The sequence below is a fragment of the Sebastes fasciatus genome, chromosome 14 (genome assembly GCF_043250625.1).
Source record: "Sebastes fasciatus isolate fSebFas1 chromosome 14, fSebFas1.pri, whole genome shotgun sequence".
NCBI lineage: Eukaryota > Metazoa > Chordata > Actinopteri > Perciformes > Sebastidae > Sebastes > Sebastes fasciatus.
This window is the reverse complement of record NC_133808.1, coordinates 11304800-11323298: the sequence shown is the minus strand read 5'-3', so window position 1 is coordinate 11323298 and position 18499 is coordinate 11304800. Positions and strand designations below refer to the sequence as shown.

At 46.9% G+C, this 18499-nt stretch overlaps 1 protein-coding gene and 1 long non-coding RNA gene across 4 annotated transcripts in view; one reads left to right on the top strand and one right to left on the bottom strand.

Moving 5' to 3' along the window:
* The window catches only part of bcor (BCL6 corepressor), a 44674-nt gene that overhangs the window by 20300 nt on the left and 5875 nt on the right, over positions 1-18499 (bottom strand). For 2 of the 3 annotated variants that reach the window (XM_074658791.1, XM_074658792.1), the window contains exons 2-3: positions 4672-4753; positions 1260-4418 (exon numbers count right to left, since the gene is read on the bottom strand). In XM_074658791.1, the coding sequence (XP_074514892.1) occupies positions 1260-4418; positions 4672-4753 (3241 nt within the window). Of the gene's footprint in view, positions 1-1259; positions 4419-4671; positions 4754-16531; positions 17437-18499 lie in introns of those variants that run through there. The other variant, XM_074658793.1, reaches the window with a different exon arrangement.
* Positions 11843-12791, top strand: LOC141782429 (uncharacterized). Its single transcript, XR_012597113.1, has 2 exons — positions 11843-12105; positions 12232-12791. It is a non-coding gene; the product is annotated as an uncharacterized LOC141782429 (long non-coding RNA).

Below are 18499 nucleotides of genomic sequence, written 5' to 3'. Positions count from 1 at the left end.
ATTTTGAAAGAGAGAATCAAAACAATACGTTCATTTTAAGCATGATTGATAACACTAATTCAGTTTTAGCGGTCTCATTTATTCCCCCCCGCCCCCCCCCCCCCTCTCAAACAGACTTCCACATCCAATGTTTGTTTTTTTACATGTCCAGAAATAGAGCGTTTGATAGCTTTGTGTTGCAGCTGTGCATTGACAAGCATGACACAGACAAAACCACAGTTTTCTAGGGCGCGTTCACAACATAGACAGACATGTGCAACCTATTAAGATATCTGCCTCTAAGCCCGAGGATAATATAGCATAGGGTTTGTTTGTGTTGCTATGCTGAATAGCTCATTGTGTGTGTATCTGAATGACAGGGGGATGGTGGCCAAGTGTAGGGGACGTTGCTGTTCTTGTGCGTTTATAGATGTAATGTGATGTGTGTTAGCAGAGAGGGGTCTTTTAGCCAATGGGGAGAGGAGAATTACGACCTTGGACAGCAACCAGGCAGGGCAGCATAGGCCATCAGGGGGAGGAGGGTTAGGGGGGGATAGCGACTGGCGGGTGGGGGGGCATGCAAGAGGAACCCCAAAGAGGGCAGCTGCTGGTTTTTAAGCACACTGCAAGCCCTCCACTGCCCCTAACCTTGGGGTTAAGCATAGCCAAAGGCAGTGTGAACTGTGAGGCTGCCACAGTCATGCTCTGAAACTACAGTATATGGCTCTATAGCACAGTCAGCACTAACACATGCTTTAGCCCCAAGGCAGTCACACAAAGGACAGGCACGTAACGGACACACAAAACACGCACGCACAGAAATAACCTTTACAATGACTGCTCACTAATCAACATACAGAGACGGCAGCCCTGGTTAACCTTTGAACTAGCCTCCCTGATAGAGGGCCTCAACTGGCCTTGCACCAGCTCTCTAAGACAATGATAAACTAAGGGGAAGGTCAAGCCTATGGCCAGGACAGTAGCATGACAGCATTAATATGATTCTGAGCTGTGTTGTAAATGCGGAGTATGCCAATTTCATGCAGGGTTTGTTCTACAGGCAGTTCTTAATATTGCAGCAAGGGAATAAAGACAGTGGCCCTTGGGTTTTTTTTTTTTATTCCTGCGTGGATGTTAGAACTGAAAGTATGTTTGAAAAGTCTGCACATCAGAAGCATTGGTCATAATGACCTCTCTCCAGCCCGCCACCAACTTGAGCCCAATATATCCCTGTACTGTATTATACACACACACACACACACAAGTGTTAATGGCCTTACCTGCAGGGCTCTCTGTTCGCGGCTCAGCTTGCTGGAGTCAGCATACAGCTCGGTGGTGACACATTTAAAGCGGTCGCCAACGTAGCCTGTGGAGTTTGCGATCCTCTTGGCCAGACTGGATCTACGAGAGCCTCTAGGTGAAGTCATGCCATCCTCGTCTTCGTCGTCATAATCCCCTTCTCCTTGAGACTCCCCTAGGTCAACAATACTGTCTTCCTTTTCAGTATCGCCCTCACATGCGCTCCCCTCCTTCATCAAGTCCGTGCAGTGCTGAGAGAAGTGAAAAGCTTGACTGTCTCTGTCCCCTTTGTCCTTACCAGAGCTGCGCTCGCCAGATGTGCGGGCACAGCGCAAGGTGCTCTGGTCTTGGTCTTCGGGGTCTGGGCTGGGGCTCCGTTCCTCCGGGCTCTCCTCTGCTTGGGCGAACTGCCCTGGAGATGTTGGGGATGTGCTAGATGTCACCCCAGGACAGCCCGTGTCCTGAAGAACCTTTGGTTTCCCAAAGGGAGATTCTGGCTGTCTGTCAGTGTGATTGGGCTTCAGGGTGGGGCTGAGTCCGGAGTGGATCGGATAAGGATGGGAAAGGCGGTGTTGGTGTTTTGGCTCGTACTTAGTCTTTGTCAGATTTTGGTTACTATGACAACATTCATTTTGGTTAACCTTGCTGCTGGTCTCAGTAGAGGGCTGTTTGTGGACTGTTGGGGTAGACTCAATATCTGTGTCTGAGTGTACAAGGTCAATGCAGACAATCTTTTCTCTGGATGTTACAGAGGAAGAGGGGGTTTTGCTTTGATTGCCACCATGTCCTTGTGCTCCTGCTTCCCTGTCAGACTTAATCTGGCTTCCTTCGCCTATCTCTCTCCCAAAGTTGTGATCTCTGTGGCCCCCGCATTCTTCGACAGCTCCCCTGGATTTCTCCTGGCACCGGGGCTTCAAAGTTGCATCTCCCCTTTCTGCCAACTTGTCTGAGTGAGTCTGCATCAGGGGATGAGCCATCTCCTGTGAGTTATAAGTGAGGTATTCCCCTCCTGGACCAGCTGGGAGGTTGTGGTAGGGTAAAGGGTGTTTTGCTGCCAAGTGGGTTGGGTAAAGGCTGTTGCTGCCCAGCAATACTGGGTGAGGGTAGACTGGGCCTTTCCCTGCAATTGGCAGGGAGTGTAGCGCCATGCCGTCAGGGATGGGGTAGTGCAGGTATCTATTGGCATAGGCCAAACTGTGGTTCAGGTAAGCGTCACTTTGAGGAAGGTAAAGGTGGCCAGGAGTGTGACCATTCTCTAAACAGGGCCTCTTGTATGATGACACTTCTGGAGTTGTTTCACCTCTTTTAGTGGTCTGGGAGGACTTCTCTGTTCCCTCTCTGTGGTGGCCCGGATGTTCTGAATGGTTAGGGCTGTGTTTGACCCACTCACCATTGGGTTTGGGAGACAGAGCCCTAGTGCTGACCAGAGAGGAGTGTTGAGTGGATGAAACATTATGGTTGGGCTCCCCTATCCTTGGACAGGATGAGCTACGTTGCTGAGGGAGTACTCTCTCCAGACCCTTGTGTTTGATGACAGAGGGCGAGGAGCCTTTGGCTTGTGAAAGGCCCAGGTCTGTGTTAGGCCTTGGGGAGGGGGGCAAGCCTGGTGTGTGCTGTGTACGGGAAGGAGACGGGCTAGGTACAACCCAAGAGGAGTGTAAAGTGCTGATCATTTCTGGCCTTTCTGGGACCTTTGAAGAAGTGCTGCTGACCACAGAGTGCGGGTGGGAGGAAGGAGAGAGCGACAGGTTTTCCTTTAGGAGCTCTCGGCTAGGGGGCAGTCCATAACGTGCGCCTGATGCTATAGTGTCCATCTTAACTGGGAATCCGTTGGGAGGCAACCCAAACTCCAGCATCCTTCCAGACAAATCCAAGGGCTTCTCTGCTGAGTCTTTGGTTGCTTGGGGTTGGTGAGCTGGCCTCTCAAAATTGGGTTTGGAGGGTGACCTGCTGGGTCTCCTCTCAACCCCTACATTTCTGTGCTCAGGTGCCCCGTCTCTTTGCCTAGATTTGTGGGGGCTGGGCCGGGCGGGAGAGGGCTGCTCTGATGCCATGCTGCTTACAGAGAATGGATGAGGAATGGACTGCGTGGATGAGGATGAATCAGATATTGAAGAAGTGGAGGAGGTGGGTGGGTGTCCTATCCTAGCAACTGGCCTTTGTAAATCCAGTGAATTGTCAATGAGAGCAGGAGGGGGAGGGGGAGGTTGGGGGAGGCGAGAAGATGCATGAGGAGAAGAATCAGCAGGCAGACTATTATTATTCCCACTATTGGTGCCACTAGTGTTAGTGCTACTGGTGTTATTGTTGCTGCTAGGGCCCTTCCTAGAGGGAGGTCTGCCTGGTCTGCTGCTTCTGCTGGGGGACCGGTCCCTCTCTATAGCAGCCTGATGGTGTTGAGGGTGAGGGGAAGGTTGGTGAAGCTGCTGTGCATACTGAGGCGCACCACCAAGCCCCTTGTCCTGGCAGTGTACCAGGGATGTGGGGGCCACTGTGACTGGGATCCTCATAGGGGGCGCCACCAGGGGAGAAGAGATGGGGGAATGAGAATAGTGGGGCATATAGTAGAGCCTCTCGGCAGCAGAAGCATGGTTAACATTGCCCCCCTGGGCTGCACACAGAGAAGGGTAGGCCAGGTGCTGGGGAAGATAGGGGTTGGGTTGGCCGAGCAAGGAGGCTTTGTACATGTTTAGAGCCGCGTACTTGGATGTGTCCATGAAGGGATACATGCTCGCTTCAGGGTAGGGGCTGAGCCACGGCAAGCGGAGGTAGCTGCCACCAGCGCCTGCCAGGCCCAGTTCAGATGCCTTGTCTCCAGGCCCTAGTCTGCGATCCAAGCCTAGACCTTCAGCTCCAGGAATCATCACAGGTTTGTGGAGACCTGGAGGGGTGCCCTTGTAGAGGCCCAGGTATCCATTAGTGGGCTTACGACTGTCCATAGGGCCATCAGGCTTGTAGATGAGCTCTGGGATACCATCCCTGTTATAAGTGAGGGTGTGGGAGGGCGTCTCTCGGCTCTTGTCCACCGGCAGTGCTCTGATGCCTGGGTATACAACGCCACCATGGAGACGAAGACCATCATGCATCAGGGTGCCTCGGTCCAGCCCCATCGCTGCCAGGGGCGTCAACCTTGCATCCACCTGCAGCCAAAAAAGGGATGCCATAGAAGTAAATGTGACTATCATCACAGAAATCAGAAAATTTGAAAAATATGACATTAAAAAGGATGAACTATAAACTACTGCTAAAGAGAGCACAAAAAAGATTGCTTAATGTACTAGCGTAGCTGCATGCATGCACGTAGTGAAACGGACCAAATGTTTATTTCCAGATAATAGTGACTAATGTGACAGATGAGTGTAAACAGTACTTAGGACGAGCACGGGGACTTGCCATGTTTTGTGTGATGTGGTTCCCTTGTCTTAGTTCCAGGTTGGTTTGTGTCTCAGCATCGACATCACGAACAGATGTTGCCCTGTGGAGATGAGCAAACAGTTAGCAGTCAGTGTCTTGGCTCTGCCACACACACACACACACACAGACCGACAAACCAGAGTTCTGTTTGAAAATTGACATGGCAAAAAATGTCAGTTTATAAAATCTCCATAAGAGAAATTATATAGAAATTAAGTATATTATAACATACTTTCAATTCTGGGTCAACGTAGACCTTACAGGGAGTAGGGAGAAGGTAAGAAAAGATGGATAACAGCATTGCAAGCTACGGTCAGCCTTCCTTTCACTTTCACACACACAACTCCGCTGAAGTAGTCAGTGGAGATGAAAGCACTGTGTGGGCTCCCCTCCCCTCCCATCCGTCAACACCCCCCCATCCTCCTCTCCCCCTCCCCTGACCCCCATCCTGCCCACCCTGTGGGCTAGACGTGCATTGTGGGGCTGCGTCTATTCAGTCACGTTCCCCACACACTGGTTTTTCTGTGCCCTCTTTGACCTACTCTCTCGGCTGCCTCAGCCAGCGGAGCGAGGGAAGATTATACATCAGAGACCACTTCGGTGGGAGACCATTTACCGCCCGCCAACACAGAGCCACAGATCAACAAACTCTCACACCAATGAACACACGCACAAGAATAGTATGCGAGAGAGAGAAAGAGACAACTATGTAAAATGTATCATAAACCTCCGATTCAGTTTGAGAAGGAATAACATCGAGGACAGGTATAAAGATAACTGAGGTGAAAATGGTATTTCTTTAATTATTTTTTTTTTAAATCAGAAGAGAAATTACAATAAGTAAAAAACATCCAAGATCCCTTCATGTGTGAAATGTCCTTTAATCTGCAGATGTTTTGTATACATTTGAATTTATTTGAAGCACTGAAGCGTAACGGCGCTGTTATTTTATGTTAAGGAGATATTAAATAAGTCCAAGAAGATTTTTATCATTTATTCATCAGTGCAAAATTTAAGGAGATGGCAAATGTAATAATTGGTCTTTAACATTAAATCTGTGCTTTTAGCAGCTGGGTGCTGATTGGGGCTGAATTTAACAACTTTACTAGAATAAAGACACAAAGGCGGGTCTTGCAGGACTAAATACAATTTTCGGTAAGTAGATAAACCAAATGCATTTGTGCTGTCTGTTATTAGCAAAACACGTCAAAAGTGAACCATGTTGACTTTTATTGATGTATACTGTATATCGATCAAGACCTCACTCTAAACTTGACGTACTTCCAATTTGTTGCTGCATTAAAAAGGTTTACACTTGAATTGTAATTCCTGTTCATTTTGAAGATTTTTTACCAAGTTTCTGGTGTACAATTAAATATTTTAATAATAAATAACAATTAATTAAATTTATATCTATGTATTTACTGGTCAAATTTTGTTTTACAAAGTTAGGAAAGCAATGTTTAAGTCGGGCCTGTTGTTGCCTTACACATAAAAGAATGATCCCAGTCACTTCCACACAGTTAGGCATACAGCTTATTAATTAAACACTAGTATCAGATCGGTACTCAGTATCTGCTGATACCGAAATATCGCTCTCGGTATCGGGACTGAAAAAGTCGGATCGGTGCATCCTTAAAATCTACTTTTTAAGAACTGTGACATCTGTTTCTGTATTACTGAGTGAAGGACGTCACAATCCAGTGAGGAAAAAGAAACAAATTTGGTGTTCATAAATTATTTAGTGAATCAAGTGGCATCTTAATACTAACAGAGTGCTCTGGCTAAATTCAAAAGGCTGTTTCAAAATCCTCAAACAGGTAGAACAACAACAGGAAAGGTGAAATTATTGCTCCCACTTGCCAGATTTTCCTTTAGAAGGAAAGAAGTTTGAATTGATGTCTCGTTAGAAGTGGACATTTCTGCAAGGCATAGTAGGGCAAGGTTATAGGGGAGCGAGTACAGGAATGAGGTGGGAGAGAGAAGTGCCTTTAAATAGCAAAAGTGAAGCCTTGATGTGCTCGGCGGTGCTGAGAGCAGCAGAGGGACTCTGCTCCTCGATCATCGCAGAGAAACGCCTCTGAGCCTCGCTGCCGTGCCGCTGGCACGCCACTTTTATTGCCGTGACCCGGGGCCCATTAATCAGCCTGTTGCGGGGCCCCTCGGCATGGCTCCTCCCTGCCCCAGCGCTCCCATCCCCCCAACAGCTCCCCAAGGCCAGTCCTGCCTCAACAACATCCGCATGTCCTGGAACTGAAACGGTGTGCGTGCAGCGGAGCTATAAGAATGCGCGTATACAGCCACGTGTAGGCGATGCGTCTATGCAAATCACACAGACACCGAGAAATCACATCAGTCCCGTTTCCTGTATTTTCTGGAGCAACGCATGCACCTCTCTGTCTCACACACACAAGCTCCTCTCACACGGAGTAGTCTGCGCTCCATGAGACCAACATGATAATGAAAAAATAAGCCTCTTACACAAACGCAGATATTCAATGACACGCTGCCTTTAAGGACATTTCCGTTTAACCTAAACGCAACCTTCACCGCTATAATCAATCTGTCCTTGGCATAGGCACGGCCCACATCTGAGTTGCTTTTCCCTGAGAAAAAGAAAGCTGGGAGACAACATAGGGAGGACACGATCTGTTCTCTTGTACAGATCACTACAACAAAAAGACAAGTGTGGTGTCTTACGGCCTGTTATTACTCCACAACAGTGCCCACACTGCGCTGATGACGGAGTAGTGTGCGCGGCCGCGGCACCTGTCATTTCCATGAAATTAATAGTAGCCTGGTCCAGAAAAGATGAGAGGCTCCACCGGGCCTCAAGGTCAGGATCAAGTACTTGATGGCACACTGCATGCACCACTGGGAATACAACTCAGCCTCACTCAAAACGCATGAGAAAGCCCTCCATCTGCCGCTGTATAGGGCTGACCCGAATGCTTCGAAGCTTCGACTGTTGCCATGGTAATTGATCTCCAAATAAGTATTAGAATGCTTTTTATATATATATATATATAAGTATGTCATAATAATGTACATCAGAGATTATTAATTATTAATATTCAACATAAATTATTATTAGCTATTCTCAAATAGATATCACTATTTGTTATGTGTAGAGGTGCTGTGTGTACAGTAGTGTGGCAGCGGCACTGGCCCGAAGCTTCGAATACCTCAGAATATCTGTCATCGAAGCTTCAAAGCCCAAAAAGGGCATTCAACACAGCCCTACTGTACTATCACCATCCTGATAATGCTTTTCTTAAATGCTGTGCATACTTCAGAGGGAAATGGGTGCACAATAATGTTGTTAAGAGTCCCGAACAGACATTTGATTTCCCCCGGACGGCCCTTTTTCATTAATGGAAAAGAATGGAAATATTGTCCATATTTAGATTGTATTTCATATATTTGATTCTATATTGTTGGATGAAAATGATGAAGTCAATGTGATTTTGAAAGAGGTTGTTGCATGATGTAAAATTCTATGTTTTTCGTGACACCTGTGACTTGCTTTATGCATGCACTGCATTTGTAATTTAGCCAATGAAACCACAGCATTACATTTAGACTTAATTACACTTTTGTGCAAAAAGACTTTCATACATTGTAAATCTCATCTCAACACCGAAACAATGAGAAATGGAAGCGACTTAAGTGATCACAGAGTCGTCACTCAGGTCAAAACCACTTTTTTTTTAAGAGCTGCCCTTGTTTGAAAGCTGCATTTCAACTATATTCTTTCATGTTACTGAGGCTGTCTGGGTCTGATCCAAACCCTCCTCCTGCCTCAACAGATCAAATTACTACAGGACACTATACAGAATATTATAGGCAACCATCTGGAAAGTTTGTGTTGCTGGCAATCATTGAAACAAAAAGATATCACAGGTGTAAAAAAAAAAACAACAATACACATAATATACCTCACCCATCTGTGGGTGAGGGGTTTGGGGTTATCTAAGGGTGAGGTGTGTGTGTGGATTCTCCTCAGAACCAGCTACATCTCACGTGCATAGCACAGTGCTCAGTGAAAACTTTCATGGACTTGCATTTATATAGGGCTTTTCTTGGACCACCCAAAGTGCTTTACACTCAGCATTCATACACATGTATATGTGATACACAAGGTGCCAACCTGCCCATCAGGATTTCATCTAAATAATTACAGCCTTCGGGAGAAATTTGGGGTTCAGAATCTTTGCCCAAGGACACTTCCATATGTGGATTGAAGGAGCCGCCTCACAATGATTTATTACACATTGCAGAGGATGCAGCAATTGTTAGGTTTTTTTTTTACCTGAAAATTAATTTGGGAGGTTGAGAGGTGCATGTTAGCGTTTATCAACGCACCCTGAAGTCTAAAGGCACGTGTCCACAGGCTCCGTGCTTTCCACGCTCCCCATTCATTGTCTATGCAAGCAGCCGCGCATTGCATTCCGGTAGCGTGGCGTCGCGATTCGAGAGACTAGGCGTCACGACGCCCGCTCCTCATTTGCATAAAGTTGAGGGCTCGTGTACTTTATGCAAATCACAGGTCCTATGCGACTCTCCGAAGAAGTTTCCAAATGAGCCTCCATACTGTTTCCGGTTTGAAAGCTGGGAGCTGCAGCCCACGGCGGGAAAGCATTCATCCAATCAGGTGGGGACAGCCTGTGTCTAGTGACACACCCACCAAGGGTCCAATGTCGCGTCCCCTCGCGATAAAAAAACGCCCCCGTGGACACGTACCAGAGGCTTTACGCCTATGTTTCCAATCACTGCCTGTCGGTTGTCTGACATATAGCCTGTAAACCAGATGCTTTGAGAATATTCTGGGAGGAAATCCTTATAAAAATGTCACTTATGAGTGGAAGGATGGGGAAGGAAGAGAAGAAGAAGGGAGAGAGTTAGGAAAGGAGGAAAAGGAGTCAGCGTGTTGACGCTCATCCCCGCTGCTAAGAATAGTTTGCACAACAAACAACTCCCGACTGCCGTCCAATCCATCACATCGGTCGGCAGCAGCAGCAGCAGGCTGGGTGAGGGGGATGGGGAGCTCAGCGGTCGGAGCTGCGTTTATAAACCAGACCGCTGGAGCGGAGCCCCGACGCGCACCATTAAACACAAAACCACCGGGTGTTTTTAGCGGAACCTCATAGAACTTTGTATTTCGGTATTGTCCGCTTCTTTTTTTCCAGAGAGAGCAAGAGCAGACTGATAAAGAGAGGGAAAGAAGGAAAGAAAACAAACTCGCTTCTCCCTCTTTCCTTCTCTGACGACAATTACTTGAACTCTCGGTGACCCGCGGTACACGCACCGGCACCGCTCATCATTTCCTCCCGGGCTGAGGCCTCTATTCCCCCATGCAGGCAGGCAGCGCAGCGGCTGCGTGCGCACCGCGGTGGTAATGTGTATATATGTGTGTGTTGTGGGAGAGATTGAGTTTCGGACGATGGACACTGGAAAGGTTGTAGAGCAGCTTCTTCTCTCTTTACAAGTTGATAAATGATCAGCTAGATCCATATTTTAAAGAACAACCCGGGGCCATCAGTCATTCATAAACACCTCGTGTGATCAGATAAGAGTCTGCTAACGGGAGAAACCGGGAATGTGGGTCTCTCCGTGCTATACGGGAGGGTAAGGCACCCTCTCTCTCTCGCTCGCTCGCTCTTTTGTCCCTGGAGCTTTGCCAGGCTGGAGCTCTCTGGAGCGCAGAGCTCCGTTCAACTCTGGAAAAAAAATGCAGTGTGACGCAGGATAATCTCCGCAGCGACGGGGGTGGGGGGCATAAACAGGGATTAAATGCGGGCGCGCGTACACGCACACACCACCGCGTGTGCGTGTACGTGTGTGTGTATGTGTGCGCCCAAAACGAAAGGAATTCTGCGTGCACTGTGGGTGAACCAAATAGAAATCAGCGGGAACAAAATCTGAGAAAACATAAAGAGCGCGGACCAAAAACTACAACACTAAATACACAGCCTCAGGGCCGAGAGAGAGAGAGAGAAAGAGAGAATGAGAGAGAGACAGAGAGAAAGAAAGAGAAAGAGAGAGAGAGAAAAAAAGAGAATGAGAGAGAGAGCGAAAAAAAGAGAAAAAAAGAAAGAGAGCGTGGAAGAGAACGCGTGCCCAATTTTAATAGTTATTGATCATCGGGCAGACGTGTGCCAAATGGTCCAATTGATCATCTCAATGTAGACTCGGAGTGCATATATGGAAAGTAGACGCACTGTCTGCTTCTCGGTGGAGTTTCTGATAGAACAGAAGTGAACAGAGACAGCGGAGATAAACGCTGTAGAAAGAGAGAGACACACAGAGAGCGAGAGAGAGACAGAGAGAGAGCGAGAGAGACAGCGCGCTGCTGGTGGAGCGCAGAGCGCAGAGAGCTGGATGGCTGGATGGAGCCGGCGGCGGCGTCTCTTCAGCTGTCACATTATTAGCAGCCGAGCTGTAAACAAGGGGCCCCTCCGTCCTCCCGGGCCGCTGCACAGCCGCATGCAGGTCGGTGCACGGTTCAATCCCCCCCCTCTCGGCAGCACGGCCGTCAACAACGTCCACATTGTAAGCCCCCCCCCCCCCCCCCCCCCCCATCCTCTCCACCCGTGCTGTCACTAGGACCCGGACGGCGGCTGCTCAACTGGCTCTATTCATCCAGGGCCAAATGGGGACTAAATGGCCCTTTATGCCTCCAAAGGACCCGATTGTAATGGGGATGCGCATGCATGAGTGGGCCCGCGTTTACCGGAGGTTTCTTGACTTTCCTTTGAAATGCGTGGCGTTGCTTTCATGTGTTGGATGTTCCTAATGAACCCCCTCCCCCCCTCCCCATATAGCTGTTTAAAGAGGAGGCTTAATTATTGCTGGTGCGTAAATTAGGCTAAATGAATGATGTCAGTTTTAAACAGGTGCTGAGTCAGTGTGAGGTAAACCGACCTCTGACATGGCCTAGATTTCTGGCTTTTTAAAGGTCACACGTGTTATGGGTGACATATGGGGGAAATGATATAGGTCCAGATCCTATAAAAGGTATTACTAAAATGAACTTAAAAAGGTGTCTGGTGGTGGTGGTGGTGATTCATGCTTTGAGAACGGTTGCTGTGATAAACTGTCACCGTCACCCTGCTGCGCTGCCAAGCGGCTGTGGGATTTCGTCAGATAGATAGATAGATGGATAGAACGATAGATAGATAGATCGATAAAATGATAGATAGATAGAACAATAGATAATAGATAGAGAGATAGAGAGATAGACAGATAGATGGATAGATAGATAGATGCCCGAGGCGCCGGCATCTAAAAAAACAAACGAGGAGGAGACCGGATCAAGCCTGAGCCTGCAGAGACTCCGGAGAGGAGAGAGGAGATGAGGTGTGTCATCGTTCCTCCGCTTGCTAAATCAATCTCCCGATAGGCCAGAGCGAGGTCAGTAAAACTAAATACAAATCCGTGAGATTTAGATTTTAATTACAGTCCCTGTATTCACATCAAAAGGCATCTATCTATCAGCAAAACTATTCCAAGTTCAAATGTTGCTTTTTTTTTTTATAGAGACGTGATTAACAAACATCATACAGGAGGGAGAGGAACTTTAATTGGGCTTACACTAACATCTGCTGCAGAAATATCAGCGTTAATGTGCCAGACGAGAGGCGAGAATAATGGGGGAGATGGTGGTTCTTCTCAGGCCGTAATGTCCAGCCTCTGTGTGCCGGTGAAACAGCACATCTCTGCGGGGAAGTGATCCGTGCGCTCCAGACCTCTCGTCGAAACAAAAAGCTTTGTGGAGCGCTGAGAGAGGAGGAGGAGGAGGAGGAGGGCTGGAGGGAGGAAGGAAGGGAGGGAGGGAGGGAGGACAGCTCTCCCGTTTCATCGCGAGGTCCCGGGAGGCCAGCACGGAGCATAGCTTCAATCAAACCGTGACGTCTCCTCCGGGAGCAGCGCAGCAGCGCCTGGAAAACCGATCTCTCCTCTCCTCTCCTCTCTGCCGTGCCTCTCCGCTTTTTGTTCACACGCACCTCGCGAGCCTCAGCAGCGAGCGCATGCAGCGCCGGCAGCGACGAGACTGTTGTTTTATATCCAGGCGCGCGAGAGAGAGCGAGAGAGCGAGAGAGCGAGAGGAAGAAAAAAACAAGCGCGACAACAATAAGACAGACCTCGTGTCTCCGACTGGATATTAAACAGAACACGGGCATTTCTTTTTTCTTTTACACATTTATTTCCCTGCCTGTTGTCCAACACATTAGAATAAAGGTTTGATATGCAAAAAGTGGGTCCCGTGATTTTATTGACGTTGCTCTCTGTTCGTGCGTAATATTCCCCGCGTGGTCCTTTTATTGATTAGCAGATAAGAAAAGCGGGACAAACAGCAGGTTAATGGGTTTAAGATGGAGGTGGTGCGGCTTTCCCTCTATACAAATGCAGCAGCAGCAGACCCCCTCCAGCACACATCCAGTGTCACACATCACTCAGCATGACAATGTGGCCCAGCAGGCACGAGGCTGGTGATGCCTTCAGGTCAACATGCACAGATCCTTAAAAACTCTTGACCAACTGTGGATTGTATGACTAAATACGCGTAAAGTGATTTGACTATCAAAGCCATTTCTGCAAATCTCCAATTAGAAGTAATTCTAATCAAATACATTTCAGAATTCCAATGTACTTAGGTGCAAATGGAAAATAAAACTCTTGAATCTTGAAATAAGCGCACACACTATTTTGTTTGGTGACCACCCTTGACCCCTACTTTGACAACCAATGCGCCTGAGCAATAAATACACTGCTTTTGTAAGAACTCCTCTCGCATGAAAAGAGAGAGAAAGGGAAATCAGTATGTCAATCTATATAAATAATAATAATAATAAAGGGCGCAACATTCCCGCCTTGATCAGGCTGTGAGAGGTGAAAGGGACTAATGGTAAGCAGCCCTCCCCCTCTTCTGTTTCAACACCTGGAAAATAGATCAGCCCCACACTGACTTCACAGCGCACAGTGGAAAAATGATGCGCAAAACAGTCCGACGCGTAGGCCTGCCTGCTGCACTATAAATAAACTCGGCCCACACAAAATGTGAAGTATTTTGTTTTAAGGCTTCCACAACACGCACCACATGGGGGAACAGGCTATATTACCAAAAAGATCAGACATAGCAGTTTAAAAAAAAAAAAAGCAGAGTCATGAAGAAGGCTTATCTTCAGCTATATAAAAGGCTGTGGAGTTATTAAAGACAGAGAGGGAAGGCAGGACAAACAACATTCATCTAAATGGTATAGCTGCGTCATTTTACATTTAGTGCGAGATTCACAAGACCAATCAAGATGAAATGTGGCAGAAATAGGTCCATCTGAACCTTAAAAGTCCAACTAAACCTTTATACACTTCAGAAAATAGACGCACTTCAGCATAAATTTCCAAACTAAATGCAAGGGGAACAAGTGGAGCAATGCTTCATCAAATCATAACAGCATGTAATTTGGACAATTTGGTACATAATTAGCCATATGGTTTATTGGTATATTTGGTTTTATATTTCCAGATTTGATGTATTCTTTAAAAAATGACTGGATCAAATTTAACTTTAAGTAGGCTATGACAAGGGTCATTAAAGCCCACCTCACCGAACCAATGGGGACCACGCATTTAAATACAATTAAGCTTTTATTCTGCATCAAATCCCCCTGAAGTAGCCTCCACACCCCCACCAGTTAATCCCCTCTGCTCTGGTCCCAACACGAGGTCCTGCTCTCCAGACCTGCTCGAGCGTCAGCCGCGTGCGTTACGCGCAGATTTTCTACTGTATACCCTCCACGGATTGGCTGCGCGAGGCTGAAGTGGTTTCTTTTTAGTAGCTGCTTCCCTCACTAAGCTCGTCAATGAGCTGGAGCCAGCCAATATGAGGCACATCGATCGTCCTAAGAGAGCGTCCCCTAATTAGTGCCTGTGTGGCTGCAGGACAGCACGGGAGGAGGAAAAAAACTCCCGCGATGTGAGCGATTTGATCCTGAAGAGACAAATATCTCGGTTAAATGCTGCTTTTGTTGCTCGTTGAAATGCAGCGCTATATACATATACGCAGCCTGCAGACAATTCAAGTTTTGGAACACATCCAACACGCCTTGCAGCACTTATTTCAATTAAACGGCAACTTTATTATAAAGATGTGGTTCATACTGATCGCTGCCGCCCACAGACTGGTGGGGGAGAGATGTGGAAGAAGTGAAAAATAAATGTTTTAAAAGTTGATAATGGGCAGAAATTGGCTTGGATTGGATTAAAAGGCGAATTACAAAGTTTTTTTTTTTTTTTAAATGCGTAAAAGGCTCGCCAAGCTATCCAAGCATTTTCAAAACCAATTTAAAACGTCTGTTGAAAGCTGCTCAGCTCTGTACGCACCGATCTTTACTCCATGGTCTTCATGACTTGCTTTTACTTGACAAGCATTACTTTGTGATGTGCTATTATTGTGTGCAGCTGTGCATTTTGTATGTTCTTTCTTGTATGACTGTAGTATGTTTCTTTGTTTTGACCTGCCAAAATCAGACTACAGATGTGAATTCGTTTAAAACTATAATCTGGTATACGGTGCATCAAATGGTGACATTTATGTTTTAAACTGTACATGGTCCCTTTTAAAGAAAAAAAAGAAATCAACTTTTTGAACTATTTGAATATTATGAAAGAGGTTGGGGTGACACTTTCTCCCGACAAGAGAGCAGCGCGTATCGTTCGTAGCTGCAGGTCCTATAAGTGGCTCTGTATAGATAGATCCTCCGTGCGTAAAAGGATATTCCCCCCCGCAACACACGCAAAGACTATAGTCACACAGCGAGACCGCGTGCAAGAGAGTGGGAGACAAACACACACTGCAGCGCAAAGTCATATCGGAGAACACCTGCAAGACATGAAACGTGTGTGCGGTGGCAACATGCCAGAGCGGTTTCCATCAACTATAGACAGGAAGGTGAAGCGGTGCAGTCCCGTCTCTCTCTCTCTCCAACACACACACACACACCTCCCCAACACCAACACTACCTTTGGGACTGATGAGATGACTGATCAACGTCCACTCTGTCCAAACAAAGCCCCACATACACACCTCCCCCCATGAACACACACATTTAGCAGCCACATCAACACACGCACACACACCGCGGGGATGCCCTCCAACTGAACTGAACCGTGTATAAACGGAGCAGCACCGTTTGGCAGCAGGGCGAGGCTGGATTCCTCCGTAACCTTGTTTAGCGCAGCAGCAGCAGCAGCAGCTCCGTGTGCGCGCATGAACACGCACACGCGCACACTCCCACCACCCCCTCGCGCCCCACACAGGCTCTCGCACACTTCGTCACTGAGCAGAGTGCGAAAAGCCTGAATGTTCACCACCATGGAAGACGGCGCCACCACTTTCAAGTCCGCTAATCTCCGGGACGTCCTTCTTCTTCCTCACCTCACCTCCCTCTCTGGTTGACAGGACAGTTGTAAATAAAAAAATAAAAAAGGCCAAGCTCACGGTTGGATCATTATGTGTGTGTGTGTGTGTGTGTGCGTGTTATTTATCAACCACATGCCACTGCCCCGCCGAAACGCACAAAGACCACCCTATGCGCTATTCTTAGAAGTGGCCGATCCTCTGCGCACAACACTGGGATTCAGCCCCACACAAGGAGACGGGGTTTGATTTAAAAACACTGTATTAAAAACACTGGATCGTTTTTTTTTTTTAAAAAAGCACATTGGATGTTGTGATAACCTACTATTTAAAAAAACAAAAATAAAAAACAGCGTTTTCTGTCCTCATCCACATGAGAAATAAAAATACATTTAAGGATTTGGTCATTGATTGCCTCACCTGGTTAATTGGTGCTATAGTTCCAGAACGTCGTCCGTCCGTGCGCTCGCTCCAACTCACTCACGCCTTTTTCCTTTTTTTTTTTTCTCCCAAGTTAACTAAGGAGGATCCGTGCGTATATACGTAGACTACTGTAGACTACTAGCCCGGTCCGCTGTCTGCTGGAGACGGAACAATCCCAACCAAAGAAAAAAACAACAACTAAAAGTGTCTAACAGGTTATCCACTTGTCACGAAACAAAAAGCTTCTCGGTCCTTATTCTTATTGTCTAACCAGGCAACTCCTCTCATCCATTAACCTATATATTTCAAGCGGACTTTTTTCTGCTGCTGCAAATGTCATTTGGGTTGCCAGAAAGCTACCAAAAAGATCCAGAAAACAAAACGTCAGGATGTGTGTATATAGAGGGGAAATCCACAAAAGAGAATCCGTTATGGTCCGGTAGAGAGAGAGAGAGCCAATGCGTGCCGTGCCGTGCAGGATACAGGTGGCGAGGTCGGTCGGAGGACTCGCAGGAGAAATTAATTCAGCTCGGCCGTACCTCGCAGCAGCGCCATGTTGGGTTTCAGCGGAGCACGCCGTCCTCGGAAAAAAAAGCCCCCTTTCCTTTTCCTCCCGCTCTCCGTCACTCCATGTCCTCTCCGTTTACCGGGTTCCGTGTCTCGGGAGGTTCTCTGAAGGTTATTCCGTGTGGGCTTTCTCTTCGTCCCGAGGAGCGTAAGAGACGAACAGCCTCCCGGTTCGCAGCAACCGAGGACGCGCGGATCGGAGCTGTACGGGGAGTTGCCGCACACACTGAATGGATGAACTGAACGCTGCCGAGACCGAGCGACTCGCTCCACTCCCACTCGCGCAGACTCTCTACCCAGAAGGCCAGTCGGGAGACCGCAATTACCATAAGCCTCCAGCGAGCGCACGGCACTGGCTGCGCACGCACACACACAGAGACACACAGAAAAACACACACACACACACACACAAAAAGAGACACACAAAAAAACAGACACGCATACACAGACACACACAGAGACACACAGAAAAACACACACACACACACACACACACACACACACACACACACTTACACACGTATACACACGCACACACACAAGCTCACGTACACAAGCTCACATACACACACACATACTCACGAGCTCCGCTGAAGCTCCAAAACAAGGAATAGGCGAGGTCTTTAACAGCAGAAATAAGGCAGAAAATAAAACACAAGTAATAGGATAATATTGATATGCGCACTGTCACTGACCTAGTACTTTTTAAATCTAAACTCAAGACTTTTTTTTATTTAGATTGGCTTTTAATACCTAGTAGCCCGGTGACATTTTTCCTGTGCTTTTTATGATGCACCTTTTTATGATTTTATGATATGTTATGTTTTTTATTCCTGTTATTTCTTGATTGATATTAATGTAAAGCACTTTGTGTACCTTTTGGTTATTGTAAAGGGCTATACAAATACATTTTGATTGATTGATTGATTGATTGATTGATAATATAATGGGTTGGGTGATGGGTGTGCTCAGGCTTGCCAAAAGCATCTCTTCTGATCCCTTAAATGTTTTAAATGGGGAATATCAACTTCTGCCCTCTAAGAGGCGATTCAGAGTCCCTATACATTTGTCCTGCATCAGGCTGAAGAACGCTTTTGTCCATCAGTCCATCTTGTTGCTAAATAATAATTAATGTGCTGCTAAAGACATGTAAATCCAGAGGACAGATGGTAATTTAGTAATGGAGTTATGTATGAATAATTGGTGACAATAGAGTTGTATCGTATCGTATAAATCACTTTAAAAAGCTATACAACAAAAGATATTTTTGGGAGGTATATGGTTGAGGAAGAGTTGTGATAAGGGTTGTGTGTTAAGGGGTTGGTTTACATCTACTTTTTGACTATGGATGGATATGTGGGTTGTAAATAATCTTGGGATGCTGTTCATATATTTAAT